The 27,017-nt window shown below is 28.4% G+C and overlaps 1 protein-coding gene across 3 annotated transcripts in view; it reads left to right on the forward strand.

The window, feature by feature from the left end:
- LOC142323126 (testin-like) overlaps window positions 1–25,921 on the forward strand; it is a 201,138-nt gene extending 175,217 nt beyond the window's left edge. For all 3 annotated transcript variants that reach the window (XM_075362352.1, XM_075362354.1, XM_075362353.1), the window contains 2 exons: window positions 17,829–17,987; window positions 19,898–25,921. In XM_075362352.1, the coding sequence (XP_075218467.1) occupies window positions 17,829–17,987; window positions 19,898–20,098 (360 nt within the window). In that variant the 3' untranslated portion in view covers window positions 20,099–25,921. The remainder of the gene's footprint in view (window positions 1–17,828; window positions 17,988–19,897) is intronic.
- Window positions 25,922–27,017: the final 1,096 nt, after the last annotated feature.

Here is a 27,017-nt window from a genome sequence, read left to right on the forward strand (position 1 = left end):
TCTCTCTCTCTCTCTCTCTCTCTCTCTCTCCTCTCTCTCTCTCTCTCACCACAGTTTATATAATTGATGTGGGCCTAATCATAATTACAACTCTTTAATTATATGATTTGCTGTTTTATAATTTATGCTGTATTAACCCTTTGAGTGCCACAAGAAACTTTTTGAAATTAGAAAATGTTGGTACAACATTAGATACAACCTAAAATGCTAGGCCTATAAATGGTCATTTTGCTTAGCTGTGTTAAAAAGTCACATACTGAGTAATGTTCAGGATATCTTAACATATTAAATGTTATTAAGTGTCAAAATGTTAGTTTTATTTAGGCTACAAAATGATTTGAATATAAGTTGGATTACACCACAAAAGAATTTTGAAATTAGAAACAAAGTTTTTTTTTTAATTTTTCTATTTTACCTAATAAACAAAAAAATTTTAATTTGTGGGAAGTATGCTAATTTCAATCTATATGCTGTTTCCTAGAACCATGCAAAGTTTTAAAATATTTGGTCAAAAACAAACAAAGAATATGTTTTCCTGTTGGAACGTTATTGAAAAAATCGTCAGTAATCAGCTTAATACGACTTAAACTATTGTACAATATAAATATTATATAATCAATTTACTTACCACACTGAATTTGAGGAGTATCAAGTAGAAATATTTATACAGTTTGCAATAACCTAATTTACAGTACTTATTTACAATATAAACAAGTACACTGAAAACTGAAAATAAACTTTATTTACATTTATGTTTTGGAAAACAAAGACCATGGCTTCCTTCTTTGTAGACAGCACAAATACTTCTTGATCTTTTCCTATTTGTTTTAAAAGTAGGCTTTCTCTTTGTAAAAACAAAGCAAGACTTCTTGATTTGCGGCATAATAACGTGTTAAAACTGTTGCCATGTGTGGTGGGGCATTGTTGTGCAAGAGACCCCAACTGCCCGGATCCCGGTACTCGAGCTGGATTCGACTAATGCAGTGCATAAGGTGTTACTTCCAGATAGAATTTAGAATTCACAGTTTGACCTGTTGGGACAAATTCATGATGAATCAGGCCCTTCAAGTCAATGAATGCAATCAACATCGTTTTCACTCTTGATTTTTGGTGCTTGACTTTTGCCTGTCTTTTTGCTTCAGGACTCAACCAAGCAGCGGATTGACACTTTATTTGCAATCATAATGTATCATCTGCTTACATCCCCAGTTACAATTGTTTGCAAAGAATTTGGGTCACGATTGACAGTCAGTTTTAATGAAGTCTTGAGTGCAAGAAAGACACACTTGTTTTTGTTCTTTTGTCAAGAAGTGTGGAACGAAACGAGAGTACACCTTTCGGTCATTAATTTTTTCTGTTAAAATAGTATGTACCATGTCTTCGCCAATGTTTAACTCTTCTGCTATGGCTCGAATGGTAAGATTGAGGTTGTTCAAGCAGCAGCATGTGCACTTTCGCAACGTTTTCATTGTGAACAGCTGTTGATGGCCTCCCACTTTGTTCGTCGTCATCCAACGACTCTACCATCTTTAAATCGCTTCCACCATGTGTATGTTGTAGTATGAGATGCGCTTCATCATCAAATGCTTGCTGTATCATAGAATAAGTTTCAGCGAAAGAAAGATTTTTGAAGTCAAACACAAAATCTTATTGTGCTTCTCTGTTCCACATCACAAGCTCGCACAAGGTCACATGAACACAATGTACATGGCTGAATATAACTCAAGACTGGAGTGATGAAATTTTATACACAGACATTTATTAGACATTATACTACATAGTTCCTTGGATGTCCAAAGATGGCGTACTTGTATTGACTACAGAAATTTAGTTTATGAACTTTTCAGACCTACTGTGAAGTAAAATTTAAAATTGGTTTGTAGTAAACATTTTTGGAAACCAAGGTGTTTCTTAGCTGTCTGTGGTTTTCTAATATGACCCATATTGAGAATCACTGCGACAAACACCCTTATCTCATTCAATTTTACTGGGATCCAGTTTTGTTTATAAGTGAAATATTGTCTGATAATGTAATAATTTGTTTAGCATAATGATTGGTTTCAGTTGCAAATTTGTGAAAAACAAATTAAAATCTATAGGCTTAGGTTCATCAGCTGGACAGTGTTTTGGTCCTGGTAATTCATTGAAAGAATAATATTTATTTGGGTAATAATATTAATTTTTTTTCTTTTATTTTGGTGTTTCATCATTTATGCTTAGCTAAATATCATTGTCAGTAGATCTAACAGTTATCTATCTTCAGAGTCAGAGAACTACTACTTAACACACTTCGATTTATTTGTGAATCTAAGGTAGGCTTACCAGTTTGATTTGATGTAAGCACAGGCCTAGCTTGTCTTGATGTAGTAGGTTGATGTAACTTATCACAATCACTATCACAAAATTTACCATTATTTACATTTTTTGGCTGATAGATTGAATCTGCATCACTGTTATAGCAAAATAAATCATCCACCTCTTCTTCAGTAGCTAACAAATCAATTTCTGAGAAGTCACTATTAAGTAATCTCAACTTCACTTCATCTAAGATTTTCATGTACCATTTCAGAGTCATATGAATCCAAAACACTATACACTTTTATTCATGGGAAAAAATATATAAATAATAATACATACATACATACAACGAAATAATAATAAAATAAAACAAAAACTGAACAACAAATGCATTGTGTTAAGAAAGTCATATAACCTCAAATACAACAACAAATAACACACGTTGTGAACTGTCAGTGTTAACATGATACAAGCTGTTTTGTAATCATCTGTTTATTATTTTTTTGTTTAGTCAAAATGAGCCTTTTTTCCAAAAACCATTGAATATTTAAAGAGAGATATTGTATATACCACACAGTAGTTCAAAGCAATAAAATTTTATATAGCCAATAAAAAATAAATTATATAAATTACAAAATACACCGTGGCACTCTAAGGGTTAATTTACATGGTTTCCACAGGCAGGAAAAGTCAAGAGATATAAACTTAGTCACGGAAAGTAGGGAAGGTTTAGAAAAAATCAGAAAAAAGTGCAAAAATTTCAGAGAATTGCATTTTCAGAGGTAGGTTTTCCTTAAAAAATCTCTTCTTGTGTAGAATTTGCATGAAGAAACAATAATTTATCAACGAAAAGATTTTTGTGCAATTGTAGATGCTGGGGGCAAGGAGAATATTTTCATTACCAAAAAATGCTCACTGTAGTGAAAAACTCTAGTTTTCTTAGGAAGAATGTCTTGTAGAAAAAAGAAAAAAACTTCTCTCAAAAAGAACAAAATAGAACCCTAAAAAGGAAAATGCAAGCAGAAATTAAAAAGCTGGAGGAAGAAAGGTGAAAAGGTTGAGAGCTACTATCTTGGCAGAAGAAGAACAGATAGCTGCCAAAAATAAAACTTTTAGAAAAAGGCAAACCATTTGGAACCTAAAGATATTAAAGAAAAGTTGCCTTGTGTTTTCGTGAACATAATATGTATGTAATGTAATCTCTTATTATTATTATTTTTTTTTTTAATTTTTTGGTGTACATTAGAATAATGATGACAAAATATTTTTCAAGTAAATGTTAATGATGTTTGTTTTCAGTACGAAATAAAGATGTTCTTTTCTAGTTTTCTTATCTGTATTACTTTTAATAACAATGATTTTAGTTCTTTAAGTTGTGATCATACATATTAGTAGTGTTCATGTTCATTGTTAAATTGAAGTCTGTTTCTTAGCATTTTTATGCAAACCAAAATGTTAAATATTGTTTTGTTTACTTTGCAAAATAATGTAGGCTAGTTTTTGTGAAAATTTTAAGCAATCTGATGCGAGCCAATTATTTTTTTAAATTATTTTAGTTAGTCTTCATTTCTTATCTATGTTACTTTTAGTTACTATAATGTTCATTTTTAAACAAGAAACTTATTACATATTAGTAGTATATTATGTCCAGGTTCAACCTCCATGTTGACTTTTGACCCTTAGAACCAATTTGGCGATTGAATGTGTTTTCCATGATTAATATATGTTTCTAGTTAAATTTACATGGCAAAATACTTAGCAAAACACGGGTTTGAGATGCTGTCAAAATTACAACAAAGAACCAACAATCAAATGGCGGTTGAACCTGGACGTCTTTTTTCACTGGTTTATTCGAATACATTAAAGAATGGCTACTTTCAATGATAAATACTCACATTCATCATTAAATTACACGTTCACATTAAATTTACATGTTGAAACATTTGATTTACTGAAAAATTCATAGTAAAACATATGCTTGAGATGCTTCATGGAGGTTCTACATAATGTATTTTATTATAAACATTTACTATAAACTGCTGATAATGTCATGGGGAGTCCTGTCTCTTATAACATGACATCAGCTGTCAATCATTCTTTAAGTGAAATAATAATTATTTGTTGTATGTTGGTTTAGATAGATATTATAATAGCATTGATCTTTCATTTATATTTAATATCAATCATTAGCTTTATATCATTAAAAATTAAAAAAAAAATGAAATTATTAATTATTATTATTAAATAATCTGTAACTTTTAACCTCTTATTTTTGCTTTTTCACAGCGCCCATCAAGGAAGAGTATGTTACTATATTATCATAAATTAATAAACAATATGCGATTGTATTAAGGCTTAATAAAATTCTCTTCCGCTTCAACTTTAATTTTTAAATCAGTTACACCCATCTTTACGGATTCATTTTGTCACAAGCAATCAGTTAAATGTAAAGGATATTTTCTTTTGTAATCGGAAAATGTATATGGTGGATCTACATTTTTTATATGATTTTTGAAAATTAATAAACATCCTATACATTAACATTTGATACCCTTGTAAATCTTCATATGGGTATTTATTTGAATTTGTCATTACATCAATTTTTTTCACGTTAAAATAATCAAATTCTGACGCGTCCTTCATAGCATTATCTTTCCTACTGGTTTGAAAATCTATCCGATAAACTTATCGGTTTATCTATTTGTGACAAAGTTGTCACATTCCATATAAAAGAATTTGCCTGAGGAACTGCTGTATTTTCATGAAGATCCCATGCTTTGAATACCATACACACATCTTTATTTTGATCTCTCATCTTAGCTAATTCCAATTCATATTCAGGCGCGACTTTTAAATATGTAACAACCTACACAATGTCTGTTAATTCTATCTTAGATTTATGGTCAGGATCCGTATCGCGTTTACATCACTATCAAAACCTCTCAACACTAATTCCTGTCTATTGTTTATGATTATTTTTTTATCTTCGGCGAAACCCAACAACATTGATAATGGTATGCATAAATTAAAAGTACCATTTTCATCTAAATCAACTTTATTTTCTCCACTGATCCATCTGGCTATTTTAGCCAATGGTAATTGAGAGTTTGTCATTGAAAGAGCATTTTTGATAACCGTAGTTATTCCTATATTTCTAATTGAGGCTACTTGCGCGTTGATAAGATATCATATATTCTGGAATAAAAAGGTGATGGCAAAATTAACTAATTCCGAAGTACTAGATTTTTCCATTTGCTCCGACAAGTTTTCCAAAAACAATCAGATAATTTTCACACGGAACAGTATACATATCAGATTGATTTATAGGGATTTTAATCTCCTTTTCAATTTTATTCGCCAATGAATAATGATTGTGGAATTGATTATATGTTAGGGAATCATCTGAATGCGCTACTTTATTGGCGGTTAAATAATTTATCTTATACATTCTATAATATGGAAATTTAATTTTTCATTTCAATAACATATTGGTGCTTTTAAGGTACTCTTCCGCATTTGGAATAGTGTTGGCATTCATCAACCAATTTAAGCCAAATTTGTATTGGCCTTTTGAAAGGTTAATTGGCAGAGAAAATCATTTCTTAATAGTTGAACTGTTACTGTCAGACACAGCATATCTATATAGAAAAAAATAAAAATCAAAAACATATAATTTATTCTTATTACCTTTTGGACTAACTATATGTATAGTGTTTGGCTCATCGGAATTTTGAATAGCCAAAGTTTCTGAATAAAAGCTGAACATAATCTACTGCAAATTACATCGTCATTGGCTTGATATCTAGTAAATTGTATGTTACATTAGATTTCCCAAAATAATTCATCAATTCTGGTGGAGGATGTGCATCACCTATGCTATCAAAATAATCTATATTTTTATCGTTTTTGAAGAAACAAACCCAATGCTTATCACGACTGTTTGAAGTATCTAAATTAACTATAGCACATTCATTTTTCCTAATCTTTTTTGGTAAAGTGTCCACATAAAAACACCACGGAAGTGTGGAATTTTCAACTGTTTCACGTACTCAATCAACTCATGATCATGTAAAGCAGGTTTCGGCATTCAATCAATTTTTTTTTCTTAGCAGTACTACTACCTTTCTTTAATTTTAATCACCTACCACTTCTTAAGTCTCAATTTACCACCAAATTTAGATTTAAGTTTTATTGAGTTAGTTACTGCATAGGTGGCTGCTCTTTTACCCTGCTATCTGGTACGATTACATGTTCGTACCATGTTACATGTTTGTGATTACATGTTCGATTACAAGCTCGTTCAGCAAGCGCTTTATTGGCTTGAGATCTGGTTTTGGTATCTGAATATTTTGAATAAGCTTAATCATGCAGTTTACATGCATCATCCAATTTATTAACGCCTTTATCACCATATTTCAATCGCTTATCTAATTTTGTACTCGGGCTGCAATAATTATAACCCGGCAAATGCACCTCAAGTGGTAATAAATTACAGCCTTATTCACTACATAACCAATAATACCACCTCCTTTCTTCGTATTTTTCTTTACCATTATATCTATATAAATTATATATATATATATTTATATATAAATTTTTATTTTCATTCAAATACATTATTGTTATTAAAAAACAAATGATTCTTTAATGAATCCATTCATTTCTTCAGTCCAAATTTGGACTGATGGAATTATTAACAAAACAGATTATTTTGTGTTTATACTAAACTGGTTGAACTATAAAATACACTATGTTTTTTGAAGTACTTTTAATTTTGTTTTTTCATTTGAATGAATATAGATTTAATCTCATTTTCTAAAAGTCTCTTGATGTTAGTGGTCATGAGATATTTTGTTATGCGACCATTTAATTCAGCATCTATATACTCATCAATTTTTCTCTTAAGCAAGTCAAACACATCTGCCATAAACTTTACACTTGTGTTTGCAAGCCTCTTTTCTTCATCCTTTATATACTTTTTAATCTTTTCATCATACTCTATTATCGCTTGCTTTATACTTTTCGTTGGGATTTCAAACATATGTTGAGCTTGTTTAAAATTAATCGCATCCTCACCATCAATCAGAGCAGATACATTACACAATTTATGATTTTGCATATCATAATGTCCATCATTTATTTGGGATAAACTAATTCCTGGAGGACCAGGAATATCTTTTCCACCCTTTCCACCTCACCTTTTACAACCTAATCTTATTCGTGTTTGTAACATTTCTATTAAAAAATAATTATTTAAAACAAATAATCTATTCAAATTCAACATCTTTCAATTCTTTAATTATGGATATGATTTCATTGGAAATGCTCTTGTTTCCAGCATCATATTCATCCACAAGAGTGTACAATCTAGCTACCAATTCGTTTGGATCATCAATATAAATAGATTGGATTGTAATTAAATTGTAACTAAATTAAATTACCTGAGAAAGATGTTGATGGTGTTTTATATGGTGAAACAGATATATCTGTTTGCTTTGGAGGAAAAAGCTTTCTGATTATTTTGTTTTATTTGAAGGATTTATTTGTTTTTACTGTACCGGCATCATTCAAATGCGCACCAGTATGATTTAACATGTCTTTATAAGTTTGCATATCAGTTGTGTGAACTTTTTGTAGGTCTGAATTTTTATAAACCAACAACTCTAAAATACCAGGTGTAGCTGAATATATGAAATCTCCCCATAAATTTTATCATCTAAAATTTTAATTTCTTTATTCCTAATTTGATCATATTTATATTTTTATCATATTTCACACCATATACATGATCCATTGATATTTTTGGACCTGTTTTTATCATTTCTAAATACGGTTTTATATCTTCTTCATTTGTAATTGTTTCTTCCATTTCAGAAACTTGTGTAAATGGAGTTTTTGGCAATGTATATGCGGTTTGAGTTTGTTCGGATGGAATAGTAGTTTGTTCAGATAACATGGTTGAATGCCCTACACCTACTTCTTCATCATCATCATCTGAAAGTTCTAAATCTTGCTCCAACAAACTCTGTTGTTCACACCTATCTTGATGATTTTGTTAATGACTTGTCAATCTATCACCCAATTTGCGTCCTACTCTATCTCTATCAATTTATCCATCAGTTAGAGGGGGAAGAGGTGGATTTGGTTTATTTATTTTTTCTTTAATTTCTTTTATGGGATCTATTATCAGTCGGAAATGTTTGTGAAATAAAGCATCTTCTTTGGTAAACCCATCATGAAAGCCGCATATTTACGTTTAAAATTTTTATTCAATTTATCAATTTCAACCATTTGTTTCTCCTTCTTATACATTGTCCTAGAATGAAAAAAAAAAAAAAATTCAAACTAATAGTCTATTCGTGAAATTGTTCTGCGTTCAATCGACAATTAAAAATGTATCGATACCATTTTTTTAACGACCTTTATTTTCATCACTCTCTATCGATAACTAGAAAAGTGTTACGGTTTGCCTTCCAAACACAATCGCATAATGATTTAAAATCATCAAATGACATGTCAACGTTAACATGTTCATCATAAATGTGTTGTAAATTTAAACTGTCTTGTCTGAACAATATTAGAACATTGCAATTCTCTCATATCAGTTGTTTTGTTATTTTAAAATATGTTTGCGCTAAATAAAAACAATTTTATTGTGATAACCTCTCACAAAATAAGCATTGATATTGCTTTGTTTTTCTTTGATTACATCATCAAAAATGATTATTGAATGCGGTTTAACAGTATCCGGTTATGGAACTTGATCGTTTTCAGAATATTCATAGCAACAGAGTTCTGGATTTAACATTATCATGTTTGATAACATTCTATATAAAGGTTGGTGAAGGGATTTTGAAAAAATGTACAAGTTCTGAAAATGTACTCTATTTGCTTGAACTAGAAGATTAAAGACGATATTTGTTTTACTAAAATTTGATGGGCTGCATACAATACATTTAATAGTGTTTGGTAATAAAGAGCCGTGCCTACTTCGTTTTTTGAATCTGTAACCCATTATTGCGTTCACGATGGGGAACTTTGTTTTCTGTTGTACTTCCTTCATCATGCATCTTTTATGAAATTTTTGATGTTGAAAATCAGTAACATATGTATATAGATAAAAAAAAAAAACATGTGACTAAACTATTGATATATCTATTCTACAGGTGTAACACAAATTAGTATGAAATAACATAATACAACTGAGACAATCAATTGAAACATTATGTGTGAATCTATATAGAAATAAATTAAGTGATTATTAATAAACTATTGATCTAATGTGGCTGATATGTTTACTGTAATTGAACTAATTGAAAGTAAATGATAAGAACATTTTGCCAAATCATTTTCAAATTCCTCAACAAAATCATTTGGATAATCATAATATTCATCTAATGCTATGTAATCAAGAGTACCATCACTATAAAGAGTTATTTATATGTGCAATTTGTCCCATTTATAGAAAGCAAAAAACTCAGTAAAATTATCTATGAATTCAGTAATTTCAGATTTTATTGGTTTATTCCTTACCTTAAAAGAATAATTAATATTAAATCTATGTGTGTGAGGGTTTTGGATTCAGCTGTTGTGGACATATTGTTACTTATTTTATAAATAATTAAAAATCTAAATCAATAAACTATTGATCTTTTCCTGACGTTGATATGATTACATCAACTTTACTAATTGAAAGTAAATGATAAGGGTGTTTTGACAAATCAGCATAAAGTTCATCAGGTTCAATATAAAATTCATTTATTACAACAAAATCGCAAAAACCATCAACATGACTAATTATTTTTATATGCAGTGTATCCCAAAGAAAATATTTTTCAATATCATTTGCAAAGTTTAAATACAATCTTTAATTTCCCATTTTATTGGTTTGTTAGATGGGCGAAGTGAATATTTAATAATCATATTTCTTCGAGGCTTAAATTCAGATTCTGTATTACTATCAAAAAGCTCCATATTTTTATCATCAGATATATACAGAAAAGATGTATTATCAATAATGTATTTGTTTTCAGAATGGTTTTAAGAATAAAAAAAATTGGTGTTAAATAGCATCACTCAAATCTATCTATGAATTATAACTTTTATCAAATCCTAGCCATTTTACATACGCCTTGTTGCCTTTTCATTTGAGTATTTTCTCAATTTGATATACATCTTTGTGTTTAGTTTTTTGTAGTTCGTGTTGATAAAAATGATTTTTTATGAGTTCATTTCTACTATTGATCAGTTCGGTGATCATTTCAACCGATTGAGATTCAGCATGCATCGAATGAATTTTGAATATTTCATTCGTCAAATTTTGGTAAATAACCCTTTTCGAATACTTTTTTGTTTGATTGTGTGAACATAATCACCAACATTTAATTTAATTTTTACTACACCCTTTTTTCTATCGTATTTTTTGTTTAGATTTGCAAGCACTTGCGGTTTGTTTGTCCTATTTACATCTTTTGGTTTAAATTTTGTAGCTGAATGCTACAAAATGCATTCTCTTCAACTAAAGCTTGAGGCATATCAATCCGCGTGTAGCTTCCCTGTTCTGTAAATTTAGTCCACATTTTTGTATTTAGGATTCTATTGAAACATTCAACTATAGCAGCTTTTTTATCTGAATATGTGGAATAATGATTTATGTTGAATTGTTTCAATAGGCCTTTCACTTGTGGATTATAAAATTCCTTTCCCTGATCCGTTTTAAAATGTTACTTCTTATGCTTTTCAAATATTGGTTGCAAAGCTGACACAACCTCTTTACCCGTCTTATTCTTTAATGGTATAGCATGTGTGAATTTAGTAGAACAATCAGTAACAGTCAACAAATATCTATAACCCTTATTGGTTCGAGAATAAGGTATCATTTTGACTATATCTGCTTGGACAAGGTCGTTTAGACTCTTTAATTCGGTCTTTCTAGTAAGATAATTATGTCTAGCTGGCTGGTGTTATTCTTTTGCTAAGTTGGCTATGATAGACATCCCCGTTCTAAAAATAAGAAAAAAAATAACATAATAATGTATTTAAAAAATAATGTGTATTGCTCCGACTCACCTTCACGTTCTTCTTTTGCTGTTGCCATTATTTGTAACTTACTAAAAGTCTTTTCATATAAAATATCTAACTTTTGTATAAAATCGTCAAATTCCATATCGATATTAAAATGACAACGTTCTTTTAAATTTAATTGAGATCTTAAAAAGCAAGATTAAAAAATCATACACTATATTCGGATCTTTTAATTTTTGATAAACAATTACAAAAATTGGGATATCTTTTTTAGTAATTCAATGCATCATCTAAATTGCTATATTGTACATGAATAGCATAATATTTATACTCTTCATTATTTTTATTTTTATCCAAAATTATAATGCAATTATCACTTTCATCGAGTGGAAAAAGTATAGATAAATATGGTGTGACCATGGTTTTATTTTTTTTTTTTACATTACCATTTAATTTATTAATTTGCAACTTAACGTTTTAAATTTTCATCTACAATTCTATTAATTTCTTTTAGCAATTCTTGCTTATTTTCTATTTATCACAACTTTGATGCAGCTGAATATTATCGTTTTGATATGACTTAAAATCTTTGATGAAGTATTCTTTTATAATTTTATAACATTTATTATAGAAATCTTTCAAAATCCAACTTACTAAATTTAAAATTAATTCTTCCCGTAAATAAGTACCAGAAATCACCAAGTCTAATGGGTTTGTACCCTTTGAATCTACTTTATGTAAAATATTTTTGTGATCGGAATTCTTACTACCAAATGATTCCACAGTCGCATTCCAGCATCGGCTTTTTTCCAGTCAAAAGCCACAGTCGGGACTCCAGCATCAGCTATTTTTATAAAATTCAATTAACTCTTTTGATTTTTTATTTTTCCAACCAATGTTTAAATTGTTTTTCACCATCTTTACATAATTTTTTCACATTAAAAAAAACCTGTATTTGTTTAAATTATAAGCTTAAAATCACCGAAAATACCATAAAAATAGTTATCTTTAATCTGTTCATAATATACATCAATTAAACTCATTTATAGATCTATAAATAAAACTATAATAGAGTTTTACTTTTATATATTGAATCATAAAAATATCTTCGATAAATTGGATAGTTTAAATTATACAAATAATATTAGTGATACAATAGGCGATCACAAAATGGTCCACAATAGGCGATATAGAATTGAAAAAGTGGAGTTTACAAACAGAAAATGGTAATTCAATTATTGCATCAATTGAAGGTTTCGGAAAAATATTTTTACCACAAAGATTTAATGATCTTACTGAATCGGATTTTAATCAAATTAATCAATCAACAGATCTTTATATAATTTATAAGGGTGTGATAAAACTGTCTAATGGACATAATTATCATGATGTAGTTTAAATGTGGTATTGATGTTATAAATTAAGTCATATACACTTTAGAGATGTAATGCACTTGTCATTTTGTAGTAAATGTAGATTTAGAACTCCATTGCATAATTGTGTCATAGTTGAAAAAAATAAAATATCTAGTTATAGTATTTATAAGGAAAGTAAAATTTAAAAAACTAGTCTAGTTAAAGAAATCGATCTTGTTAATAGAATGGTTGTAGACTAATTGTTCTTTTTCACCATATTGCTGATTTCTTTATGACCATATGGAAGTGTATCAGTGGGATTTTCTAACACAAATCTATTATCATCATATAGAGAGAGAGCATTTTTACATTGATCAATCAAGTAAATTTGATGATTAAAACTATGTAATGATTCTGATGTGGAATATGTTTCTATTGAATAATCTTTATACATTTTGTGATTTAAAACATTCAAATTATAATGTTTATCAAATATATGAGAACCCTTTTTAATCCCCTTGGCTGTCTTTTTTTGCTCTAAATGATATTCGCTGCTCCCCAAAGTAAAGAATACATTTTAACTCATAACCCAACAAATTCATAGATTGGTCGACCCTTCATTTCATCTTTTAAATAACCTATATCGTATTTAGTTGATGCATAAACATTTCGATTATTTTCAGTCAAAATTTTCCTTTCATCCCCCCTCAATAATTATCAAGATATTCATCTTTTGTTGGTATAGTTGAGTATAACAATGAATCTTATCTGTCATTAAAAGTTTTATGTTTTCATGACTGTGCTTAGGTAAAAAATTATTGTAATGATAATTGTACATGATTAATTTTACGAAATCTGTTACTGCTAAATTCACATATGTGGGCTTATTTAAGTATATATATTTCTTCACCATTGTTATTCCAACTATATCCGTTTCGTAAATATAATAATGCTTAACTCTTGGACTAGCATTTAATTTTTTAAACTTGGATTTGTCATTGATCAAACGCATATTGATTCGCTTTCTTGCATTTTCAATAGTTTTTTCATGTACACTGTTGATCAATAGCTTATAAACTTTTTTTTCAGTCTCATCTTTACTACTACACCATTCAAGAAAAGTTTTCTCAACATAATCTTTCAACCATGGAGATTGATTAAAACAAACGGCTCTATGTATTTTCATCATCACCATACCCTGTTGAAGATACAATTTTAACGTTCTGTAATATAGAATGTATTTGTGCTTATCTTCCAAAGTACACAATAATTTTTTACACGCTACTTGTTTTTTATCAGACAAACGGAGCAATAATATTGGGAATGGATTTTTTCTCTGGTATGAGTGGATAATCTTTATGTGATTCCTGTAAGTTTTAAGGATATGCTAAATCAATTTCTAAAATATAACTGCTTCCGCATCATCTTTCACATTGTTCAGATGATTTACAAACAAATATTCATTTTCGTTTTCATCACACCATCTGAATTTGTCTGCAGGTAAAGTTCCATCATACATTTCCCATAAAGAGATCTAGCATAATATTTAATGAATTTTATTGGTTTATTTTTATGATAATTACTTATTTGCAGCTTGTTTGCCATAGCATAACGATTGGGAATCATTGACATGCCACCATGAATGTCTTTCAAAAAAACAAATACATATCTGGGTTTGTAACTAGTTCTAATTGCATCTTTCGTAGCCTTGAGGGCTGCAAACCACGATAAATGTGGAGCAGATATATAATGGCATGGATCTAAATTGTATATTTCAATCATTTTATTATAAAAACTCTCAAATACATCAGCCAACAGCATGACATCCAATTCATATAGAAATGTTGTTATTCACCTATCGTTTTAATTTTAAATCGATTCCAAACGTTTTGCATGTACATATAATCCAATTCAGAGATGTTTTGTTTCTTTAAATCATTGTAAAACGCTTCGATGAGCGGCAATTGTGTTTCATCGAAAATAGATGCCGATTTAATATATGTATATGGATAAATACTTTTATGTTGAATTAACAACTTTAATATATCTATATTTTTTGTATATTGATTTGAAACTGTAAAGAAGTTGTTTTAAAGAATATATATGCTATGTAACCATCTGACAATTTACGACTACTATGAAATAAACTTTGCACTAGTTCATCAACGCTATAAGATAGAAATTGATATGAATCTATAAATCGATATGATATTTTATTCTTGAGTGTTATAAACGTAAGCTTTTCACTATTGTTTGCTAAACAATAAATTTCAAATTTATCTTTCAATGCATCCATCACCAATACGATGTGATGAGAATCGTAACTGCGTAAATTATGAAATACTACTGAAATAAATGTTATGAGTTTACAATTAAATTGCAATTTTCATGTGCAGCACCAGTAAATTTACCACTAGTATGAGAGCGATGTCTTATACCATTTTCATCACCACATATAACACATTTGGTGGCTTTCTAAAATCTTTCATCATGTGCTGCGGTCATAGTTAAGGATATTCCATCTAATAATTTCTTTGCAAAATACTCATATTTTTCACATAAATCATTGAGAAATCTTTCAACGACATTATCATTAATTGCTTGGGCTCTAAACAATGTTTTTTCAACAACACATCCATTTTCATTTATTATAACATAACAATATCCAGACGTTTTATGAGTGTCTGTTTTTGTTGTATGAGTGGCTGGTTCAGGATTCAATAAATGATTTGGAATGATAAATGATTTGAAATTTGCGTATATAACAAAAGGTGCGCATAAGGTTGAAGAATAATCTCTATATGATACAATATTACCATGTCTATGTTTCTCTCCCTCGCCGATCCATTCTTTTGGCATTATAATTCCCGGAACCTTTCCTAGCTTACAACCTTCAATATGTATTTTGAGTCTTTTTTTCACTTCGGTTTCACTAGTCTGAGATTTAAAACAGTACAAACAATAGGGACAATATTCACATTTTCTACCCCTTTTATTCAAATCACCCGTCAGTCTTGATAAACCGTTATATTTATTTTCCATATGTATTAGTGTATAATGACTTCGATTTTGTTCAACATCAGTTATAACCAAATCACAATTTTTTGGTCATTATTATTACTCGCACATTTTATATATACATTATTAGAATTAAATGATTCTTCATTGCGTTCTATATCATAACACAACACATTTACGCTATCTTTGTCTTGAGCTTCAAATTTATCAATATCTTTCACACAAATTGAATACTTTATTCCTTTCATGTTTACATGATTTTAACATTTTTTATAGAATGAAACTCAGTAATGATCTCCACTTTGAGGAAATAGGTGGTGTAGAATACATCACAAGAAACATTTTTCATTGTCATTTTTTATATTTATTACAGCATATTTCTTTTTCAAAGCTTTTGGTAATGGTAAATATGTACTGTTTCCACCGTGAAATAGTTTGAATTCTAATGCAGAAAGATCCAATTTCAATATGTTATTCATTACCCAACTACTTCCCATTTGATTAAACCTTTTGAAAGATTCATTAATTTTTTCGTAAGCTTCTAAGTACTGTTCATTTAAATTAGTTTGATTTTTGCAAACATTAAGCGCACAGCAAGTGCTACTATGCAAATTGACTCCACAGAAATTGTAATGATTATCTACACATTTCTTCACCTCAACAATAACAATTTAATATTGTTTCCTTTATATTTTTCTGCTTGACATTTTATAGTACTAAATACTTTTGCTTTCATACACATTAAAAATTCATAAATATCTATATGATTTTTATCGCTAACATTCCACAATTGTTTTAATAAAGAACCATCTAATGCTTGTTTTACATTTGAAATTTCAATACACAACAACAAATCAGAAACAGAGATGTCTTTTTTTAGTTTGTGTTTCAATTCAAAATACTGTTCAGTTAAATCTTGAAAAGCGCGCTATCAATAGACTATATATTTTCAACAAAAAGCTTTATTTTTTCTGACTTGAACTCTGTTAAAATCCGTGTTGGGGAAGAAATGAAAATAATTTTTTTTAAATATTCACAATTTAATTTAATATTAATTTCATTGAGAGAGTATTTTGTATATAATTCTTCAATATCATTTTGTATGTTATCTAAAAATGTAATTAAATTGTATTCGTTAAATAAATATTTATATAACAGAATAGTATATTAGGGTCAGATGGGTTAGAATCATTGATAATGTAACTCCTTTGAATTCCATGATTTTTTTCTCTCTGATTAATAATGTTTATTTTTATAAATTAATATGGTATTGCTGTTAACATTCACTATATATATAGAAATTGTAAGGTCAACGATATAAAGAATGATTAACAGCTGACATCATGTTATAAGAGATGGGATTCCCCATGATGTCATCAGTAGTCTATAGTAAATGTTTGTAGTAAAATACATACAATAACAAACTAAGACGAATAAGATAGAACTTCATGGAGCACCTCAAATATATGTTTTACTATGAATTATTCACTAAATCAATGTTTCAACATGTAAATTCAATGTGAACACGCATTCATCATTGAAAGTAGCCGTTCTTTAATGTATTCCCGTGAAAAAAGATGTCCAGGTTCAATCGCAATTTGATTGTTGGTTCTTTGTTGTAGTTTTGGGGGCATCTCAAACCCTTGTTTTTCAATGTATTTTGCGGTAAATCCACTCTTTGACAGTGTAAATTTAACTAGAAACACATATTCATCCTGGAAAACATGACCACATATTCAACCACCAAATTGGTTCTAAGGGTCAAAGGTCAACATGGCAGTTGAACCTTGACATAATATATTGCTAATATTTTTTATTTTATTTTGTGCTTTGCAATGTAATTTACTGAAAAAATCGATCACAAAAAATAACCTAATTTTAAACGTATAATATAATAAATAATTAAAAAATAAACTTTAAAAATGAATTTAATAATAAAAAAAAAGGCGTGTGTTGGACAGTTATGGGATGGTCAACACTGAAAAAAAAAAATGTATATATTTTGCAGAGTAAACAGCAGTAGCATAACATGAGAGTCAGGAAACTTTTACTAAATTGGTCAGTAAAAGTCCGCTAAAACAAATCTTAAAATTTGGTAAGAACCTTGATTTACCACTGTTTTTGTATTTTCAGCTGATATTTGTAAAACAATACACTGTCGCAGAGGGTGAAAATTTCCATATCAGACACTTTTGTTGTTTAGAGTGTGATGTACCACTAGCTGGAAAGGAATACATACCTGTCGATAACCATCCTGTTTGTATTGATTGTTTTAACAAAAAATATGCAAAGGTTTGTATAATTTTTTTTTGTTAATCTCTTCATAAACTTTATCCCTTGAAACCTGTTATGTAATTACTTAAAAGAACCAGAAAGTAGCAACATGAAAGTAAAATGATGTGTCTCTGAAAAATAAAGTGATTGCAGTTTCCATTTAGCTGGATAGCTGTTTACTTGTAACATTATTTGGCTAATGAATTTAACAGTTGGTGGGTTAAAAAACTTTAGAGTATACTGGTGATATAAAAAAATTAGTTTCTGTGTATTCAGCTTTATTTATGGAGTATAATCATGTTACAAATACACTTTCAGTGATTTTTTTCATATGTGTTATCTGTTTATTTTTACATTTAAAAGAGTATTTTTTTATGTTTCAATAATAGGTAACAGTCTTGTTAATAGCCCTTGCATATTTGAAATATCATAATTTACTAGGGTAGGGTGAAAAGTTTTGGGCCTGTATAAGAAAACAACATTTTTCTGGGTACATTTTGATTTATTTTTAAACGTAGTCACCATTAAGTCATATATCCTTAGTCCAGCGTTTCACAAGAATGCTTATGCTAGTTCTGTATGTTGATTTATTAACTCTTTAAAATAACCATCTACGGCAGCAGTAATTTCATTATTGGTCAAAAGTTTTCCTTAATTTCATCGCAGGCATGGTGCAATAGGGTCGCTTAATATTGGCCATTTACTGTTTCACCCTTTTTAAGATAATCAATAAAAGTCATTCTATGTACATCCCAAAAACAATTGCCCTATTTTTGGTAAAGGATTAAGTTGTTTTTTTTGGAGCAGGTTGATTTTTTCAATCCATTGTTTTGACTGCTATTTTGTCTTGGGCGTATAGTGGTGAACCATATACTTATCAACTGTCACCAGTCTATTTAAACATTTCTCTGGATCATGCAAAATTTTGCACACATTTTCTGTTGACATGCCTACAGATTCTGCTAACTCATTCACTGTCATGTGTCGATCTGCCAAAATGATTTTATGGACTTTCTATCATTTCTGGCATAGTCAGTTCAGAAGTGTGTCCACTGTGTGGTTCATCGCTAGTGCATGTCAATCTCATTTTAAGCTCTGCGAACCATTGTTTAATTGTTGTATTTGATAGAGAAGAGTCTCCCAATATTGTATCGAGCTCTTTTTTAATTTCCTTTGCACTTAGCCTTTCAGAAAAAACTATTTAATTGCTGCACAAATTTCCCATTTTCCAAAAATGTCCTAATTTTCCACTTTGAGGGGTTGTAAGTTCTATGCTAAGTGATGCAACAACTTGAAACTCTTATAGTAAACTAATGAAGAATGGAATTATGCTACGCTGTCAAGAAGTTAAGTGTACTAATGCAATCTCTGGTGTGAGGCCCAGAACTTTTCACTCCACCCTCGTATGATTATGATACATGGTGCTATAAAAGTGAATGATTTATGTTAAGTAATAGCTTTATAAGCACTTAATTTGTGTGTGTGTGTGTGTTTTTATACATACGTGTACATGTATATGAGAATTCATCAGCTCATTAGTTAATGGCTAAATCAAGTGTTATCCAGTGATATTACATAAATATTTTAGAGCTTTTTGTGCACTTTTCTGTAAGAAATTAAAAAAAAGAACAGTAAATTTATACATTACAATTAACATGTAAAAATATGCATGCCTTGTACCATTAATGTTTTTTTTTAATTTTACAAAACCAGTTTCCTATCAGGGTTTAGAGTGAATGATCTCAATTATTTATTTCACCCTTATTTTCCTTTATCAAAGACTTTATCAAATAGAAACAAGTACTACTAAATCTTAACTACTTCTCATAATGAAATTTTATGTAATGGTGGTTAATATATGCTTGGCTTTTGTGCTTTTTCTTTTTGTACTACTATACAATAGTTAAGGAATTTTGTTATGGTTTCAGGTATGCTTGACTTGCAGTAAAATAATTGCACCGACTGACAAAAGAGTTTCTGTAAAGGAAATGCATTGGCACGCAACTGATGCTTGTTTTTGTTGCAGTGGATGTAGAAGAAGTTTGTTGCAATCAAAGATGGTAATTAATCAACAAAAACCATATTGTAACAGATACTGTGTTATGTCAACACAAGATGATTGGCAGTAATGTTGAACTTTTAAGTCATTTTGTAATAAAATATTTTTAATTAAATTAATCTGTGAATAAGAAAATGTCTAATTTATTGAATCATGTGAAAAATGTGCATTCAAAATTATGATTTTATAGAACTAGAGAAAAAATCGTCTTTGTTATTTTTATAAAAGTTCATAGTATCAATTTTAAATTGTGTTTACTTACATACATGCACTAAAACAAGATATACCTGATATAAAATATTAAAAATGATATTTAAAATATGCCTTATTTTAATATGATAATTAAAACAAAGTATTGATTATTTTTTATGAATTAATTTTTTGCGTTTAAAGGTACTCTCTTAAAATCTAATACGGCATGGCTTTCATCATCAGAACAGTTTTTCTTGTAGTAAAAAGATATTAAAAAATAATTAAAAGTTAAACATTTTAATTATTTTATGATTAATTTTTAATGTATTTTAATTTTGGTCGAATTTTGTATTTTTTGGGAGGAAATATTGTTTAATTAAAAATATAAATTTAAATGTACTTTATGGTTATTTTAGTACCAAAAACATAGTGAATATTATGTTAATTATCAGCAGTTCTATACATTTTTTTTCAGTTTCATAATTCATTTATTATATTTAATCTGTAATGTTATCCTAATACTTAGAATTTTTTTTATTGTAAAGAAAGCAATGCACAAGTTTATTACTGAAAATTAGTGTCTTAACTTTCCTTAGTATTTTATACTTTGTTCACTGTGACTATTACCTTCTGCTGATCTCACTTAAAAATGGTTTATCAGTTATTGTACATATATTTTCAACTGATAAAAATTAGGTGTTTGTTTTATTATTATTGATGATTATAATATTTCACTGTTTTTCTATTTTTTGTGCCATAAACTAATATTTACATAGCTTCATCTTCTTTAATATAATATTTTCACCACCTGATCTGATGAGAATACTAATAACAGTATCTGACTTGTTTTAAAAACAAATATGGATGAGGTACTCAGTGTAGTCCCATCAGGTTATGCAAATGTAGTTCTGTTACATTTATTTTATTGTGAATATATTACAAACATTACTTACTTAGCAGTTATTAATCAGTCATAACCTATTGTAGTTCAAATGAAGCAGATTTTGTCATAACTCATTGTTAACAGTAGAACATCATCATAATGTTTCATTTATTTAATCGTGTAAGATAAGTGAATTTTACTGGTGCGTCTGAAATAACTGATTCAGTATGAAACAATGCATAGCAGATTAGATTATGGTTTCAGTTGTTACAGATTTTTCTTTTCATCTTAGAACACCATAGTTATATTTTTAATAATAAGATTAAGTATTTTTTCAGAAAAAAGTTGTTGAAAGAATTTTTGAATTTTTTATTGTTTGTTAGGTTGTCTGGCAAAATTCTGTTCAATATTGTATCAAGGTGCCTTAAAAATTTGATAGAATCAAAACTTATTGAATAATGTTTTGGTGAGGCAAGCATTTTATCAGAACAATTAAATGATCTTCAGTAAAAAAAAATCAAAGTTGGGCTAGAAGATGTTTTTCCATATCATGTATTGAAAATTACTTATTTTGATAAATTATAATGTAAAAAAACTGATGAAGAAAATTTATTTTCATAAGCCCTTTTTAGAGAGATGATCTTTGGCCATGTTTTTCATACACCCTTTCTACATAGATGGCTACTAACACTCAACAGTATTAGTTGACATAAAAAATAAGTAAATATACTATTATTAAAAAATATTTACGTTTATTCAGTATAAAGTCAAATCATCAAAATATCTGTACATGTATGTAAAAAAAAAAAAAACATTAATAAAATTTAAAAAAATATCCTTAGTTACAGACTAAAAAATGAAAATATCCTTCATATAAAAAAAATATATATATTAATGTAGCCTTTAACAGTATAAGCAATATTAAAATTTTTTTTCCTGAAGAATGTAAAAGGCATAAATGTTCCAGTATAAGTTGTTGCTGCTGCCGGTCCATCTGTGGGTGGAAAAGTCAACCTTACATTTGACTGTATTTTAAAGGCATAATTTTTCACTGAAGGTTTTTCCATTATGTTTTTAAATCCTTCTGACCATTTCTGTAATATTGGTGCACCATTTTTGACATCAAAGCATGATGGTTTTTCTCATGCAGTAGCAAGCAATTTTACATACTGTCTAAGGTGTGAATTTTCTCTTCTTCTTTTATCTTTGAACCACAAAGACCAAAGTTGCGGTCACACTGGCAGAAAGAGTGCCCTCTAACAGGAAACATATGGGCTACTGTCATGTTGAACTTCATTGACAACCAACTACAAAAGGATGTGACAAAACAATTTTTATTTTGTCCCCCTGCTCAATCAGAAAAGAGATGAATTTCTTTAAAAGAGCTACTGAACTTTTCATTTATTGTGTCAAATAAAACTGAACACCCTGTGTCAGGGTTTTTCTTGGATTCGGTTTCCAAAAAGTAATATAAGTTACTGCTGTCATCATTATGGCAGTGTACATTAAATAAGTACACCCACATCAGCTGTTTATAAAATTTTGATATCTCATTAGTTTTCGGTGAGGCAAATTTTGGTCAAAGTCAAACTCGAGTACACGTATCTGACTATTAATCTCTTTATGCTTCTCTATCAGCTCTTCCTTTATTATTTTGTAGGCATAATACTGTCTTAATTGTTCTTGTATTGAACTTTACAAGTATCATTTGGATTACTTAACAGTTTCATTTTGCATTCTGAACAAAAATCACATTAATCTGTTTTAGGTAATGAGAACCCATATTTAACTTTGTTTTAAAAAACTATGGTATGTCTTGTAAGCTGGTTTTTTTAACTGTTGATTAGTTTTTTCATTATAAAATTCTTTAAACATTTGGTATAACTTTTTAGGATTCAGATTTGGATTTTCAAAATATCTCTTACTTGATTTATTTCTTGAATAATGGGACTCTACTAGCAATAAGTGTTAAATGCTCTTTAACTAGATCCCAAACATTATTATCTATTGATGGGTTCCACGTTTCTCTCCAAATGATTCATTATTTTGGACTGCTGGATAATACGTAACCTTTTCTCTGAAACTTGATAGAGACCATGTAAAATGTTTTGACATACAATTGTGTTTAAACCACTCACCTTTACACTGTATGTCTAAATATTTTTCCTTTTGCACTTAGCACCAACATGATAAGTGGAAGAAGATATACAGTGCATTAATGCAGCTAGTAGAACATCTTGCTGTTCTTTACAACTCTCACAAAAAACTGATTGTACAGACCTCTCTTGGTTTTCAACATTTACTCTTTTATAGCATATTTCTTTGCAACGATCTAAAATAACTTTAAATGGTTTGCCAGAATTTTTCTTACCAGAATAAGAAGTATATGCTTCACCTGAACATCTTTGTGTTTTGTTGTCCTAACATTTTTTTACAGACTGATTTTTACAATATTTTTTTGCACTAATACTTACATTATCACTTAAAATATTATTTTCGTTTGATTCATTACTCATTTTTGAAAGAAAGAAGATCAAAATATAAATGCACGCTGAACCCCAACAAGTATAACCTCTAATACAACCTCAAAACTACTACCTACTAAGTAAACAGCATATGTCACTTCTTAATTGATTTCATCATCCTGAACTGAGATAAAAAAAAATGAAATTAAACTTTACAGACAAGCAAAGAAAGCCATGGAGAATCTAAAAACATCATCTCCCTAAAAAGAGCATGTACTTGCTTATGTCCTTTTTACATAGACCTCCTCAATTATGAATGCTAATGTTGTGATCCACTTATTAGAATATTCTTGCCAGCTTCTATTATTGTACAGTTTATATAAAATTCTAAAATTTTAAGTAATATGTACTGTAAATCCTAGAATATAAATTGAGATTTTGTAACAATAAAGTGTAATTAAAATAGCAGAGGGATTCATTCACTGAAGGTAAAATTATAATGTGTAATTTTTCTTGATTAATTTATTTAAAAATAAAACAGTAGTCTTTTATATATATATATATATATATATATATATATATATATTATTGATAAGTGTTATAAAAGCATGTAATATTTGAAAATAATATATAAGTTATAATATTTATAATAAATGTTCTATGTTATTGTTATTCTTATTTGTGGCTAAAAAATAATTTGTCCATCAATGTTTTCTCATGTTTTTGACTAATTCTCCTTATTGTGGCGTAGATCTCATAGCACTACATTTTAAACAAATGTTTTTAATGTCTGTCAATCATAAACAAATTTCTGCTAATACTGTTGTAAAGTCTTCATAATTGTTTGCAAAATCTTTGTTTCAGCAGTTTTATATAATGTTGTTTAAGGAGGTTAAACATGTGGTTATGTGTTATAATAAATTATAATTTTAAGCAAACAAATAAAATTAGATAGTATCAGTTTATAAATTTATGGTCAGTTTTATTTATCCATAAAATTCTTACTAGTTTAAAGTTGATTTACACAATTTATCTTTTTTTACTGTTCCAAGATACCTTTCAAAATGATGTTTTGATATCCAGTATGTAAATCAAGAAAAATTGTACTCATTAGTGTTCTTATTTTTTACTTCAGTGATTGTGGCAATAAAAAGTATAAGCTAAGCTTGACTTACTGTTACACACACAGTTAGCAGCATTCCTGTGAATCTAGTAGCATGTTTCCAAAACCTACAGTATTATTATTAAATTTAATTTACTCATTTATTTTTAAAGTTTGTTTAACTAATATATTTTTAATAATGAAATACATATTGATTACTACTAAAAACTGATTTTTTATTCAACTTTAAAAATTGTAGTTTTAGCAAAAATATAAACATCAATGTAACAGGATGAAGAAAATCATTAAGAAAAATTTGTTCATAATTAGCAAAACATGAAGGCATTATTTTAAAAAATTGCCTTTTTCAGGATTTGTTTTAGAATGAGACAGATCAATTGGCTGGTTTATTTCTCTGTACAGTAATGGAGATAAATTAATTTAAGTTTCCCAAACCTTGATTACATTTTTATTTCTGTAAACTTAGATGATGGGAATTATAGTAAGTCAGTAATGACTTCTTAAAAAGAAATTAATGACTGAATTTGCACTTCTAGAAATTCCTTTCAATTGTATTTTAGGATTCGCATATTTTGCCTACAAAAGAAGCCATGTGACATTCTTTTTTCGATCTTGTAAATTTTTTAAATACATATTCATCAGATAAAAAATATATTTAATATTAACATAATTTTTATTTGGTGCATGAATTTGCTTTATGCTTTACCTACTACTAATCTTTTTGAGCCATCACTGGGCTAGGTACAGAGGGGGTGCTGTTGCGACTGAAACTGCCATATGGAGGTGTCTTCCTCTATGGGTCAGTTACTAGTAAATGTGCTAGAATGTTTAATATCATAGTTTCCACTGATTATCTCAGATTTTGAAAAATATTTATTATAATATTGTTTTGTGTGATCGATAAAAAATTAAACTACTTTCATTGTACATTCCATGCTCAGTTTAATGGCAGTTATTACCACCAAAAATGTGTGCTGTGATTTTGATCAAATTCATTTTTTATTAATAATAATTATTTATTTGGTAGTGTACAAGTTATGCAGCTAGTTCATATATTTATTTTCTTTTTTTGCTTAATTCTTATATTTTTATTTTTGTAATAATGGTAAGAATTGGTTTACTAAACAACTCAGAATCAAAATTTATTTTTTAATTATACTATGTATATGTATATTCAAATAACTTGTGTGAAAGTGATATTTAAAAAAAATAAATACTATATTCTTTATACGCATATTTTTTTTTTTATTTTCCTTAATATATATATATATATATATATATATATATATATACATATATTTCTTATATCTGATACATATATAAAAATTTAGTGGTGTGGTCTGTTATTCTTGCACCAAGATCTACTCTACCAATTGAGCTGAAATTTTGTTTGTATATAATTTATTTAATATTATTAGATGTTCATTATTTGTGGTTGGAATAAATTTCTTATATGTATCAATTTATCTAGTTCAAAGAAAAATGTTATATGATGAATTTTTTTTTAACAAACTGTAACTAATATGAAACAAAACAGGGGCACATAATTGAAATTATTTTTAATAATAAGAAAATAGAATTTTAGAAAAATATTACATCTATAAATATAAATTAATTATTTGGCTGAATAAGAACATGATATTTCATATAAATTAATAGAAAGGGAGTTACTTAAGTTAATTGTTGGAAATAACAATCAAACCATAAACAGTAGTAGTAATAATAATAATAATTAAAATTACTCTTCGGTAACTTAATATGGTTGTTTTTAATAATATGACAAAATGTTCATAAAGTATTCAGTTAATTTATATTAATTAGAGTAGCTTTAAATTTGAAAGATATTTATTGCTTTCAGTAGTTTATTAAACAATTAACATGATTATTATTTATTACATTTATATGAATATTATATTTATATACACACAAATAGAGAGAGAGGGCTGATTTAAAAAGAACATTCTGTATATTGCGAAGTAGCATACTTCCTCCTTCCCAAAAGAAAGTATTGTTATATGTTGCATATTTACTTTTTAAACAGAAACAATATTTTTCATGGTTCTTATGTCATACATTTTTGGGAATCTGTTACTGATTTTAATGAAATTCAAATTTTTATATTATTCTCCAACTTAGAGAGACATATTAATAATTAAAAATGTCTTAAGAAAAAAAATATTCTCGTAGATTGGCTTCGACAGCTCATAATTACTAACCTTATGGTAACCCTGAGAAGGGCTGTTGTCGACGAATGGCTTTGACGGTTTGTAATTTGTAACCTTGTGGTGGCCCTGAAAAGGGCTGTTTTTTGCGTTAGCTCTGAGAA

The sequence above is a fragment of the Lycorma delicatula genome, chromosome 4 (genome assembly GCF_047948215.1).
Source record: "Lycorma delicatula isolate Av1 chromosome 4, ASM4794821v1, whole genome shotgun sequence".
Taxonomy (NCBI): Eukaryota; Metazoa; Arthropoda; class Insecta; order Hemiptera; family Fulgoridae; genus Lycorma; species Lycorma delicatula.